This window comes from Protopterus annectens, chromosome 2.part1 (genome assembly GCF_019279795.1).
Source record: "Protopterus annectens isolate FY-2018-M chromosome 2.part1, PAN1.0, whole genome shotgun sequence".
In the NCBI taxonomy this organism is placed as follows: domain Eukaryota; kingdom Metazoa; phylum Chordata; order Ceratodontiformes; family Protopteridae; genus Protopterus; species Protopterus annectens.
The window spans coordinates 1,512,486,982-1,512,501,981 of record NC_056729.1 but is presented as its reverse complement, the minus strand read 5'-3'; the positions used below and the strand labels follow the sequence as shown (position 1 = coordinate 1,512,501,981).

At 38.7% G+C, this 15,000-nt stretch overlaps 1 protein-coding gene across 6 annotated transcripts in view; it reads left to right on the top strand.

The window, feature by feature from the left end:
- Nucleotides 1–15,000, top strand: part of PRDM16 (PR/SET domain 16) — a 2,576,872-nt gene that overhangs the window by 2,335,192 nt on the left and 226,680 nt on the right. For all 6 annotated transcript variants that reach the window (XM_044062971.1, XM_044062974.1, XM_044062970.1 and 3 more), the window contains one exon: nucleotides 14,575–14,728. In XM_044062971.1, the coding sequence (XP_043918906.1) occupies nucleotides 14,575–14,728 (154 nt within the window). The remainder of the gene's footprint in view (nucleotides 1–14,574; nucleotides 14,729–15,000) is intronic.

Sequence of the window (15,000 nt, the reverse complement as noted above, 5' to 3'; positions counted from 1 at the left end):
AGCCACTGGTGTTATCCCCGGGGTGAATTTTCTGTTTCCCATCCACTTGTCAAGATTTCTCTTGAAGAGGGTCAGCGAGGTGCTCTGCTTGACATCTATGGGAAGTCTGTTCCATACATGGGCAGTCTCTGGGTTATGAACCTGTCCCTCCAGCATGTTCTGTTAATTGTAGTAATGAGGCTGAGGTCTCTGGAGCATGTGGTGTGGAGGGATTGGGATTTCTTTAGATGTAGCATTTCTAAGAGAGCTGAGTCAGACATGGCTTTGTAAGTCAAGCAGAGATCACCTCTAAGTAGGCGATATGAGACAGAGAATAATTGGAGTTTTTTGAGTCTGTCCATATAGGACAAGTGTTTAAGGCCTAGGATCCTCTTTGTGAAGTACTTTTGTGGCCTCTCCAGTTGTTGCAGGTGTCTGGTGAGGTACATGCCAAATGGGGCATTGTACTCGATGACTGGCGTAATGAGGGAAGAGTAGAGGGAGACAATAACCTCTTTCTTCCTGGATGCAAAACCCTTAGTAATAAGCTGTGCCACATAGAAGGACTTTCTGACCACAGTGGCAGTGTGTTGATCAAAAGAGAGGTTGCTGTCAACCTGTGTTCCCAGGTCTCTTATAACATTTTCTGTGTTCAGTGGACTACGATCAATGTGGTAATTCATGGGAACTGGGTTTTTCCTAAAGGGGATCATGACACATTTTTTGGCATTGAGCTTAAGGCCATGGTTCTGACACCAGTCGTTGGTCACAGTGAGACCATTCTGTAGGATGTCAACATCACTTGGTGAGTTAATAATAGTTCCCAACTTGCAACCGTCTGCGAACTTTGTCAGCCAGAGTCCCTTCGTGTTGGCCTGGACTTCAGAGAAGTATATACCAAACAGGAGAGGACCTAGGACCGAACCCTGTGGGACTCTACTCGTGACTAATCAGCAGTCTGACTTGGAGTCAGCTACTTTCACACTGTGGGTTCTATCTGTGAGCCAGTTTGCAACTCACCTAGTGATATAGGGGTTGATGCCAAGCTTAGTGAGTTTTTCTATGATTCCTGAGTGGGGAATGGTATCAAAAGCCTTGGCCAGATCAAGGTAGGCTCTATGAAACACTTTGCCTTCATCCACAGTTTTGGCGACTGACTCAAAGAAGTTGACCAAGTTGAGCAGGCATGATCTACCCTTCACAAAAAGAAACTGTGTGGGATCCAGAGTTTGGAGATTCCCTATATCCTTGCTTATTAGGTCCATGATGATGCATTCCATAGCTTTGCATATCAGACTCGTCAGGCTAATGGAGCGATATTTCCCAGGGTCTGTAGTCACTCCTCCTTTGTGGAGAGGGATAACTGTAGCAGTGTGCCATTTGGCAAAGTCAAAGCCTGAGGTGAGGCTGTAATTGAACAGTGCACACAGGTGAGGTGCCAGTTCACTCTGTAGTTCATGTAGAACACAGCCGGGGATATTGTCAGTTCCCATAGAAGCTGTATTCCTGGCCTTGGACAATGCTGTTTTAACCTGTGCAGCAGTAATACTGGCTGCCTGGCAATCTGCTGGTATCGTGATTGGTCCTTTGGGGGGGTAAAGTTGGCACTGAATCTGTCGAGTATACTGGCAATATCTGTTGGCACGGAGGAGGAGGTACCATTGTGCAGTAGCTCAGAGCAAATCTGGGTATTGCTGTGGAGATTCTTTACATAACTATAGAAGGCCTTGTGGCTCTCTTTACTATCTGCTGCAATTCTGTTTTCATACCTAGCTTTAGAGGATTTAATGAGGGATCTCAACTTTTTGGTGAGGTAGATAAGGGTGTTTTTCCAGTCTTGGGACTTCACCTTATTCCGCATCAGTTTCCTCCTTCTGTTCTGGAGTTTGTTTATGGCAGGGGACACCAGATTGGCTTCCTTTTTTTGGAGGAGAGTGCCTTGGTTCTATTGGGTATGACGAGATCCGTGCATTTGTGAACGTGTTCGTACAGTGCATTGGTGTATGATTCTGCAATCACGCAACTATTCTCCATTTGCATGGGTGCCATGAAGTTAGCCACCTCTGTTTTTAGGATCCCAAAGTTAGCTTTGGAGAAGTTTTTCATGGTGGCTATCTTTGCTTTGGGGGTGGGAGGGATGTGGCTTTCCAAGGTGATTTGTTTGTGGTCGGATCTAACCAGGGAGTTGACATCAGTGATTCAACTGGCTACCAGAAGTAAATCTGGATCTGTACAGAATCCAGTGATGAAAACCCCAGGTAAGCAGCAGAAAACCCTGGAAGACAAGTTACTTGAATTATCCCAGTGTTCCGGAGGGGGTCGGGAAGACCTGGGATCCCATAGGCTGCACTGTCTGGAAGACCTGCTACATCTTACTGTGGTCTAGTTCCACAGAAATAGACTACCTAAACCTCACTGATTTGACTGAGTGTGGTCTAGAAGTCCTGGGCTCAAACTCTAAAGCCACCAAAAGCAAGCTGCTGGGGTGGCGTGGGGGAAATAAGATTAGGAGACTGCTTAGTCAAGCATAGACTGGCAGTATGAAAAAGAGCCCTCCTAACCTGATCTACCTTCTCTACTTTGAATGTGCAATAGTCTCTTGATCTAGAAGGACCTATTTATGGTTTTTACAGGCTTGAGGAGGGGTGGCCAACACTAGGAGAAGCCCTGAAAACATCTTCAACTAGAGTAGCTTTCTGCTTCTTCTGATCTTTTCTGTTCTTTCTTCTTTGACAGCATATATGTTTTTGGTCATCGTCTCCTGTCATACCAACAGCCATCTTAGTGCCCTGTGTTCTTTGCTGGGTCTATTGGCACTCCAATCTTCCCCTGGATAATGCTGAATTTTTTGCTGGGGCCAACAAGGAGTCTAAGACCATCTTGAGAGGGTCACATTCTCCATCATTAATCTGTTTTTTTTTTCTTTTTTATGACCTACCCAAGATCCCTCCACCCCTGGTGACTAATGGTAACATCTGTAGGTGAGAGTGCAGTGGGGAATGTTATGACTTATCACCCCACCAAAGCTGCACCTCAGCCATGTAAATCCACTCACTGTCAGGGCTTTGCCTCTATCAGGGTTCATCACAAGACATGTCCACATCACCACCCAACCTCCCAGGATGTTAATGCCCATCCCTTCCTACCAACCCTTCAATCATCTGATCTACTAACTGAACCCAGGTCATCTGGGATATAGAGCTTTATCTCTCTATGCCACCAGAATGACTTTTGACAGTTTTTGACAGTACATATGTTACAGTGTTAAGAGAAGTATGCCTCCCCTAAGCACCTAACATATTTGGCATGCTTGTCTTGTAAAGGAACTTTCACACCACACTTACACATTTCTGAATTCCTTACCTCTTTTTTTCCATACAAAAAAATAACTAATAGCTTTGATAATCTACAAGGAACACTTGATAACAGAAGCAATTTACACAATATACTGTCCACAAACAACAGCAACTCCAGAGATATTAATAACTGCTAATGTTACTAACACAATTAACTCTATTTTACAGTAGTACCCTAACAACCCACTGTAAGAAAAGTGAGAAAAGGACAATAGAATAAACTTTAGACCAAAACATTCTCTTCACAGCAACTAAAATGGTGGAAGGCCAAGGATGGCAAGAGAAACTGCTGAGCTCTAAACTGATAAAAATACTTTTAACAGAAAAAAATTGGAATACACTGACCTTAGATGGCACAATTAGGTCAAAGGAAGTAAAACCAAAGTGACACGATTAAAAATAATTTTAAAAGAGAACATTTAAAGCACTCAAATACAGTAGTTTGCTTGAGACCATTCTTATCTACTGATATCTGATGCATTTGGCAAAAAGTGATCTGGACAGGGAGCATGAAGCACACAAGTACGGTTAAGGGGGAAGGGCAAGGTGGCCTGAGAAATTTTCATTGCTGGGCAAAGTCCTGCCAGTCATAGTCCTCAGGGTAAAGAGGATGTCCCAGGATCAGCTTCCTAATGACCTTTTCTGTTCAACAGTTCCTTATTAAAGAAGTGATAAAAGTGATTTCACAGTTCCTTCAGCTTCTAGACCAAACAAACAGATCTACATCTGCCACACTCTTTCTTGCTCCCATATTGCTGTCCTTTGCACAAGTTCCAACTCCATCCTTTCATAGTCGGTAAAAAAGGAGTAGTTGGTCCTGCTATCAATTCCATCCTTTGTTCTAAATGAAATACTATTTATTTATTTTTTTTATTTTTTTTATTTTACATTTGTTGATTGAAATAGTCCGACTGGATACATGTCCATTTTCAGCAGAGGCCCGGGGAGAAAAGCTCTAAACATTAAAACATTACATTGAAATTAAGCATGAACATTAAAAACAATTCTTGTCAGACATAGCTGAATTTTATATTGCTACAGACAATCAGATAGAAGCAGCTAAGTATTCCTTACAATACTGTTTCTTATACTATTGTATGTGAGGAGTTAGTCTGGATTCTGGCAAGGGCAAAGCCATTGTGTCATGAAATACTGTTTGAGATTTTTCTTGAATTGGTTTAGTGATGGTTCTAGTGTTAGATCAGCTGGAAGTGAATTCCAAATTATGCCTACCGAGTTAGAAAACAAGGAGTCACCAGCTGAGTTGTTAGTTTTGAGTGTTTGAATTAGTAGCTTGTTAGACGATTGCAGTGGCCTAGTGTTCCTGTAGGGATAAATGATGTTTTTAAGTGCAGGGGTATTATCTGGTTGGTTGAGAATTGTGTGGGCTACTACAAGTTGATTGTACTGAAGTGAGCTAGTCAGTTCTAGCCATCCTAGAGGTTTATGGTTATTACAGTGTTGAGTTCTGTAAGAAGAGCCAGTGGCAAATCTAGCAGTGTGATTATAACAGCTTGAGAGTTTGCAGAGTTCAGATTTGTTCAAGTTAGTAAAAATGGAGGAGGCATAGAAAAGGGTGGAGAGAAGATGAGTGCAGGCAATGGCAGTTCTTGCTAGCGGGGTAAGGAAAGGTTTATTTTTATATAGGGAGCCCAGTTTTTTATTAATGGTTTTAATGGTTTGATTGATATGCACGTCAAATTTAAGGTTATTATCAATAGTTACCTCTAAGAGTTTAGTACTGTTATCTGGGGAAATAACAGTTCCATTATTAGAGGAAATCATAAAGGAAAGTGGTGTCGACCTGTGAGTGGGGGAGAAAAGTAGTAGTTGGGTTCAAGAGCAAACAACGGCATGAGAGCCAGTTCTCAACTGTGTTAAATGTTTTCTGGGATAGCGTATGCAGGTCAGATGGGGTGGAGGCTGAGCAGATCAACGTGGAATCATCTGCATATTGTATGCATGTAGCATCTGGAATGGCAGAGTAAAGGTCATTAATAAAGATTGAAAAGAGAAGAGGTCCTAAGATAGAGCCCTGGGGAACTCCAAGGGTGAGGGGTAGTAGAGTAGATAAATTTCCCTCCCATAGGACAGCCTGTTGTCAGCCATTCAGATAGGATTCAAACCATTGAATGGCATGGTTATTCAAGGAAATGGATTTCAAAGTGGCAGTGAGTAGTTGGTGGTTGACCATACCAAAGGCTTTGGATAGGTCGAGGAATAGGGCTGAGAATAGTTTGTTGTTATTAGTTATGATTTATGACATTGGAGAAAGAGAGGAGGGCAGAGGAGGTACTGTGGTGTGGCCTAAAGCCATGCTGAGAGTTAGCCAGCAGATTGTTGTGTATGAGATAGTGCAACAGTTGCTTATGAATATATTTCTCCATTATTTTGGCCAGTGGTGAAAGTATGGCAATAGGTCTATAATCTGATTGTTCTGTGGAATTGCCACCTTTGTGGAGTGGTATGACATGGGAAGTTTTCCAAATGGAGGGGATGGAGGCTTCAGTTATGGTTCTATTGATCAAGATTGAGACTGGATAAGCTATGACATCTGCAGCATTTTGTAGTTACTCTGCGGGTAGAAGATCTGCAGATAGGGTGGTCGGTTTTAGTTTTTTAAGCAGGGATCAGATAAGTGAGGTAGAGATTGGTTGGAAACTTAAGGAGAGATGGGTAGTGGGTGAGCTTGTGATAGAATTAGTGCTTGTGGGATTTAGCTGACTAACAAGGGTCTGGATAGTCTCAGTAAAAAAGCTGTTAAAGGTGTTCGCAATCTCCTCTGGAGATTTATGGGTAGAAGTGGAAGGGGTAGGAGTGGTGGATTGACCTGGATGAAGAACTTTATTCATACCTGCCCAAAACTTTTGAGGTTTATTTTGGTGTCTTTGTTGAAGATTATAATAATATTTTTTTTTGTCTAGCAGAATGGATTTTTTTGTGTCATTATGAAGCTGCTGATATCTCAGATGGTATAGAGGGGCTTTGGTGTCACACCAGGTGGCCCATATTTTATTTCTAAGTTTGATCTTTGATTTGGTATCTTTTGTAAGCCATGGTGCAGCTTTTGTTTTAGTTCTAATGGTACGTGAGGGGGCGTGTGAGTCAAGTATGGCAAGAAATTTAGTATTAAAGAATGCTACAGCTTCATCAAGTGGCAGATGTTTTAGAATTGACCAGTTACATGCTTTTAGTTCATTTTGGAAGTTGGCGGCATTGAAGTTCTTATGGTTTCTAATTGTTTTGTGAGTGGGCTGGTGGGGATCATCAGTTTTATGTCAGATGATATAGGTTAGAGAGTGATCACTGAGGTCATCAGGGAGGGTCCCACTTCTATACATATGCGGATGACTATTGATAAGTATACAGTCTAGGATGCTTTCTTTTTTATTGGGTTTACTGATCCTAGTGGGAGAGGATATAATTTGTGTAGACCCGTATAAATTTATATAGGTGGAAAGGGATTCTAAGGAGTATCAGTTCCAGTCTATATTGAAATCTCCAAGCACAATGGTTTCTTGGGGGTAGTTGTTGGTCAACCAGTGGAGTATGTCTTCTAGGATGTTACTGTTACTGCCTGGGGAAATATAGATACAGACAATATTTATATATTTGTTTTTGTTAATTTGTAGTTTGGCGGGAAGAATTTCTGATTTATCAAAACTGGGTGATGGAAGGGGTTCTCTAGTAACTTTTAGTGTATTTTCATAAATTACAGCTACCCCACCTCCCTTTCTAGTACAACGGTCAGTTCATATTATGTTATATTTTATTTTATTCTACCAGTTGGTTTTAAATACCATTTTAAATCAGTTGTAATTTAAGTGTATATTTTGTTTCCATCATCATACATACATTTTTTTCTTATTTTTATTTATTTTATTATTTTTTTTTTTTTGGTTCTTCTTTTTTCCACTTTATTCAAAATGATGTGTAATACAATACTAACTAATTATACAATTATATATATATTTATAGATTGTTTTTAGGGTTCTTGTACACAGACATGAAGAAGTCTAGAAGGACGAAAGTGATCTTAGTTAACAATAGGTTATGAAAATAGAAACTAATTTTTACATGCAAAATATATATGTATATATTTATATATATTATTTGATTGCCAAATGGACTAAGGTTGATATATTTCCAGCCATGTAGTATATTATCTTGGATAAAATCACAGACTTAATAATCTACTTAATAATCTGGTTAAATAAGAGGTACCACATCATTATAAATTTTATTTAAAGTACATAAGGGTTATATTATTATGACAGCTACTAAGTAGGGCAGGACCAGCTCGAATGTCACACTGATGGGGAAGGGATGGGAATTTAACATGTATACCAATGGCACTTTGTGTTACAGCACAATAAAACACTCCCATGCCTGATAAAATGTATATAGATATATATATATATATATATATATATATATATATATATGTATATATATATATATATATATATATATTTAGAAAGCTTGTGAGGAAATTATTACTCTATTTTTGTTTTACTTGGATCGCTTGTCTGTGTACTTAATAAAGGATTTTCAACTGGAAACAGACTGCCTGCCTTCCTTGGATTAGTTTCGAATACTTAGTAATACTGTACAATTATATATTTTCTATTATTATTTTTTGGTTTGTTTTGTTTTGACTTAAGACGAGTTTAAGTTCGCTACTTCTACTACTATTGTCTGATCTGATTAATATACAGTGATTAACTAGAAATATATGGACTGAAAATCTTCCACACAGGGAAGTTTCTTACACTGTTTTATTATGTTATATTCTGGTGGCAGAACCTCATTGTCTTTAGTTGTGGGCTTTCGCCAGGTTTCATTGAGACAGAGTATATCTGGGGAATGGACATCTAAGAGGGTATGTAGGTTGTGGACTTTGTTGTTTATACTAATATTAAATTTAAAGGTTAGTCTTACATTTTTATATCCCTGTGTTGATAGGTTACATTTGCAGTGCTAATAATGTCTGAAGTTATATCTTAAGTTAACCTTGAGCATCTTACCACAGAACATAAGGCAAACCCACCAGGGGGACAAAAAGGGATGATTCTGGAAGAAGAACCATCTTAGATGGTATCAGTACTTCAGCTTTCACTGTAAATAAAGATACACATTGAGATGGTGTACCTGTACACATGAGATGGAGAAATTTCATCAATGAAGATCTGGCTAGGACAGCTGCAGGTAATGTGGAGGGTTTTAAGAGCAGAAGTGGAATTATGTGCAAGCAGTAGGCCCACATCACCTCATGTCCACATCGGAGCAATAGCTATTACCCACTATATATATTGTTCTTCTGTTTTTAAACATTGCAAGGCCAGTACAGAATCGTACATGCTTGTAGGAATTAGAAAAGGTGTTCTACTCTATCTTTCACAATTTAAACAGAATATGCTGTTTTTTCCCACTGGTCATGTTTATTTCTGAATGGTAAACATGACTTTCATTCTTACTGTAGCCTGTCCCAGGAGTTATGCCAGGATCACCTTTACATTTATTGTTATATTCGTTAATGCTTTGGAAATAATATAGCATGAAGTATTTTCAAGTTCTCTGTGCCCTTACAGATTAATTAATATACATATAGTGTTCTTTTTTAAGATTTTTTTTTTTGCAGTTTGACAAACGTATACATTTGCTTGCTACACAGAAAAATAAAATGGAATGTTTACAGTCATAAAATTCTGTTTCCAGACATCTTATTAGTCTGAAAAAAATGGAATACACTGGCCTTAGGTGACTACTGTTTGTTCATTCATTCATTCTTCATTACTCAGTTTAGAATCATGGCAGAGCCAGAGCCTATCCACTCAATTAATGGGCACAAAGCAGAAAAATTAACCTTTGAAATGATACCAGCCTATTATAAGACACATGCACTCACTTCTTCACAGTTTAGAGGACTGCAAATTCATCTACAACATGCATTCAGGATGTGACTGGAACCTAAACCATGCAGCAAACTCTAACGGGCACACACAGCAAGGGCATGCAGACTTCATACCCTTTAAAGCAAATCTCAATGAGTACACAAATAAGATAACCCTAAAATAATATCTGGCATCAATGTTAATTATCCCTTATCCAACAGGGACTAGTCTATCCTTATCATTTCAAATATGATGGGCTAACCTTCCTGATGGCTGTAAAGCCCTAACTATAGCATAAACGCATGAACCCCAACTGGGAATGGAACTGGCAAACTAAAGTCTGTGAGGCAGCAACTCTAAGTGCTCTGCCACTGTGCTACTGTTATACTCTGACAATGAAAGAAAGGAGGACAAGAAGGACAAAATCTGTAATCGTTGGAGTTGATAAGGCTTGTGGCCAGCATATAGTGATTTTGGTTTAGTTTCTAATGTAGTAAAAGAAAGAGCAGGTTGAGAGATTGCTGAGTATTGAAAAAGCTTATGTCACTGGAGAATTATAAGGCTTGTGGTCAACAGCATGCTATTTATTGGATGGCACAGTGGTGCAGCGGGGGTCTACTTTAGGACCTTGAAAGTTTAATAGTTCGAATGCATATGGATCAAACCATATGCATCGAACTATTAAACAATCGAAGTCCAAATAAAAAAATGCACAAAAAAAAAAAATTTAAACTAGTGTAGGCACCCCCCACACCCCCCTTCCCGTTACGTAAATATACCATCTCCGAGATCACACTACATTGAAGTAAACGGAAATCTCCACCTATGGAGATTTCCATTTACATTTTTGATGTTTTGTGCTTTTGGTGTACTCGTGTCGAGAATATCGTATTCAACATTCTCGGACTTCGAGCACATAAAGTAGACCCTTGCAGCGGTAGTGTTGTCACCTCACAGCAAGAGGTTCCCTGGTTTGATTCTCATTGGGAGTTCCTTCTGTGTGGAGTCTGCATTTCCTCCCTGCATTCGTATGGGTTTCCTCCAGGTGCAGCAGTTTCCTCACACATTACAAAGACATGCATCTGGAGTGTTTCTCCTGGGGCCTCCACTGAAAATTGGCCTTGTTCCAAGTCAGACTTCCCTGGTAAACAAATGTTAAATAAGTAAAAATAAATAAATAAATAATACTGACTTCTACAGCATTAGAACCCATATGGTATCGGTTCGAATCTGGGAATATATATATATATATATATATATATATATATATATATATATATATACGCAAAACAATATGAACAGATAAGAGTGATCTGCCCATCAAGCAGCTATATGGCTAAATCACACATGTGAACAGTAACAGTGATACATCCTTTTGGGTTAGGGCTTGATGTAATGGTTGAGGTGCTTTTTTCCTGACAGGCAGCAGGTACAGGGTTTGATATTCACCTTGGTCATTATCTGGTTATTGGCTAGGTGTATACTAATTTCCAGACTGATTGTCTAGTGTTTATTTATGAAAGGAGGACAATAGCCATTATTTAAAGGTTGAGGGTATTGCTATATGATTAAGGTATTTACCTCACAGGCACATGGTATAGGGTTTGATTCTCACATGTGAAAGAAAACTTGGCTAGGCTTAAAATGGCTCCCAGGGGCAGCTATGCTAGTACTTATCTATGAACCTATGAAGAGAAAAAAAACATGTCACATCTGGCAACAACAGGAATAAATAATCTGATCCAGCCCTTATAGATCTGCTACACATTCACAAAACAAACAGCGCTAGAATTACCTTATCTAATGACCTAAACCTCATCTGTGACATAAACAATACATATGGAGGAACAGTTATGTATTTCAGAGATTATCCTTTCTCTGGAACAGACTCCCCATTCATGTGAAGCACAGCTCTTTCCTAAGGCTATTTAAGTGCAATTTGGACAAATGGATGGGAAATTGCAAATTCCCTACTGGCTTATTGTCCATGTTCCTTATGGACAGGAGCAGCTTGTAGATGTCCTAAGGTGCATTATATACCAAAGGTGTTCTAGTCCATGGGTATTGATATCCCATGAGGATGATTGGGGTATAAATGGCTAGACATAAAACAGCTCTAGGGCCATTAGCCTAGTCACCTCTTATGATCTTATGATCCAGAGAGGGGTTTTGGTTGAGTTTCTGATGTGATATGAGAAGCAGCAGATGTTTATCAAAACTCTGTTGACCTGTTAAAAGAGGATAATCATTGACTGAAAACTAGTGACTGTGGATCATGTTTTCACAGAGACTACCATACAGTAACAGGTGCAGTTTTCAGTTGCCATAAAAGAGTAACAGTGGTGTAAATTAATATGTAAGTTATCATTGTTAGCAGTCCTGGAAGGCTTTATTTTAAGCGGGGTACAACTCTTTACCATAGGTCAATCAGTGATAGAGAGACTACAAGGGTTGCCACAATGGTTATATAATGTGATCTAGGAATCTGTAACAACTGAAATGCATTAATGTAGTGACTGACTTAATACTGATGTTCTAGGAGAAGATTGAGAACAACCGCCTGAATAAAGGCAAGATGAAACTGCTGTCTAATGTACATTGGGGCATATATGTTGGGAAATATGGAAAGAGACCAGAAATGTCAACTGGCTATTTCACTGGACTTTGAACTTAGGGGAAATTAATGTAATGAAAGCTTTGTGTAGCAGTGGGAGGGTGAATAATGTTGACTATGCACGTTGATGTATTTCATTTTAGAAAGATGCTAACCAATAAATAAGTTTGGAGCTCATGGTGAGAAGAATCTTCAAAGGTATAAAATGGCTACCAAGTAGTGATGCATTTCCACTGCATCACTTTACTAAGCCTGCACTTGTTAAATGAAATTTAGGACTCATTAAAAGTTTTCTAGGGACAAAAGTGGTGCATTTGGACTGTGTGATTGTTCCGAGCCCGTGTACAAATTTATAATTGTATTGCTTAAGCAACTTGTGAGACTCCATTAAGATTTTACCTTTTTATTTTATGGACATCTGAAGTTGATGTTCTCCAAGGAAGTAAATGTGTATATTATCGTTTAATGTTTCATGCTATTTCAAATGTTACTATCTTATCTGAGCATCTATAGTGATAATGTTATAAAAATATGCAGTAGTGATATGTCACAATAGCAATTTCTTAAAAATGAGTAACTGGCAATGTAAAAGCAAGAACAAAGTGGATGAATTCATTAAATTGTTAATGCTAAGTCCTGTTATCTGGGCTAAGTTTATATCTTCTATGCAAAACAATATTACAAATGCATTCAAGAAGCATCAGAGTGTAAATGAGATAAAAACAGTGGTAGCGGTAATATGTAATTTATATTGCCTTATTATAAATTCTTGCTCGACCAATAATCAGTAATACTTCAGATGAATTCAAAAGTTGATTATTATTAGTTGGCAAGCACCAACTATTCAGGAGCCCAATGCTTACTTTATAAGATACTCTTATAAATGACTTACTGCATTGTTTTCAATGTAATATGAAATCTGAGGTATTTTAGGTGAGTTTTACAGTGAAGTCTTACTGGCGAATGAAGGCTTGTGAGCTGGAAGCCTGTTAGGGTTAAGTGGCATTAATGCTTATGAGAATTATATTATATGTTACATTTTTCTCATTGGTTATTTGACTCAGTGAGTCTGCAGCCTTAGTTGGCAATTACATTTGCTAGGATAGTGTGTGTGTGTGTGTGGGGGGGGGGGGATCTTTTTTATACCAAGGCATGCATGCTTTCCTTTGTTATTTCATACCTACATATGTGGTTTTGATGTTAGAAGCTGTTAATGAACTACAAGGTCACTAGCTTACATGGTTTACAACTTCTGCTCACCTCAGTTTGCTTCGATAATGTATGCCTCAATCATTATGTAAGAAATCTATAAAAAGTTATGTAATGGATCATGCATATTGGTCAAGAGCTAAGTAAATGTTTAATTTTGTTTCCATTATGCCAAGCAATATGCAGACGGTGAAGTTTCAGGTTTCAAGATTATGTTCTTAAGGATATGACATTAGGAATTTTGGAGGTAAATAAGCTAGCTAGTCATGGGAGTAGATGGAGTACCTAATTTCGAATTAAGTCTTATAGCCCAGTATAAAGTGGGGAACAGAGTTAAAGAAACCAATTACTAATGTACCACTGTTACAGGAAGTGGGGTCAGAACCATGCTGATGTAAAACTAAGGGTAAATGTTAATGGATCTGCATACCTCTCTGCCCTAGGAGTTAGGGAGGTGGTTTTATGTGTTCAGGATATGGTGTTCAATCCCTTATGACAGAGAAATAGGGATTGATTTTGTCTCTAGTATACTACTGTGATGCTATATACACCCTCCACAAACCATTTGAGAACCATTGCCTATCAAATCTTATTAAGGGAGCTTGGCTAGGCTTAAAATAGTCCTTTGGGTCATTGGTCTAGTATTCTACTATGATATTATGATGAGTCTTTTTATTTTTAAGCATAAATAAGTGAAAATGTCATGTATTACTGTGTCTCTGTACAATGGTACTCTAGTGTTTGTCAGCACTGCAATCTTCCTATTATCCATAACACACCACCAGAGAAATCTATAGTGCTTAACCAAACAACATCATGTAAATCTTGGTTTCCTTTGAAGCCTCATGTTATATGTACCAAAATATTAAATCATCCAAATGAATTTAACAGCAGATCAATTTCTGCATTCCATGGTAAATAAACATTCCATGCTGTGAAATGTGTTACCAGCAAGGGGACTAATGTACTTTTTACATAAATTATCCAAAGAAACCACATCTCCTAGAGGAAACACTTCTTGCCACACATTTGCTCCCACATTATTTAATTTATAAGCTGTATAAGACACTCCAAGTTGCTATCTGTTTGGGGGCAGTACTCACATTTTGCTTACAATGTTTTCTATATGGCCCTCTCAACAAAGATGGACAAGAAACTTCAGCAGTCTGCAACCCGTGATATCTCACTGTGTATTTATGCCGGATTGTTTTTGTTTTTCTGTACCTCTCCAGTATAGCTTTTAGATAACTTAGAAGTGCTAAGTTGGTGTCACATGTTACACAAACTATATAAATATGCCTATTATTTATTATATAGCCAGTAACTTTAAGTTTGTGCCATTGAGAGGTTAAAGTGTTTCATTATGCAGATATTTGGCACATGAACTGTTTTATCAATGTTATTCACTAAAGCATGTTATTTATCTTAAAAAAAAAACAATTATCATGCTCTGGTACCTGCTTTATTCTCTAAAGGGCAAACCTTGTCCTTTATTATTTACTTCTTTTATTTCTTCCTGTAGGTATTCACTGACCCCAGCAACCTCCAGCGACATATCCGCTCCCAACACGTCGGTGCACGGGCTCACGCTTGCCCTGACTGCGGCAAAACCTTCGCCACCTCATCAGGCCTCAAACAACACAAGCACATTCACAGCACTGTCAAACCCTTCATATGTAAGTTGTCATGGCCGTCACAGGCCAGATTTCAGCTATAATTGCACATATCCTGAGGGGGCCTGCAGTGCTGGTTGTCTGCCCCTGGAAGCCACTGTCTGTAATTTAATAGGTCAGAGTACAAGATGAAATACCGGAGCAATTTTTTACAGAGTCCCTGTTTTTTCACTAAACATTCATGGCAGTTTTCGACTTTTTTGACAACTTAAAAGCTGGGTATCAGAGCAGTTCTTGGTGATGTTATTTTTTCATATCTTTCTTTTTTTCAGTTT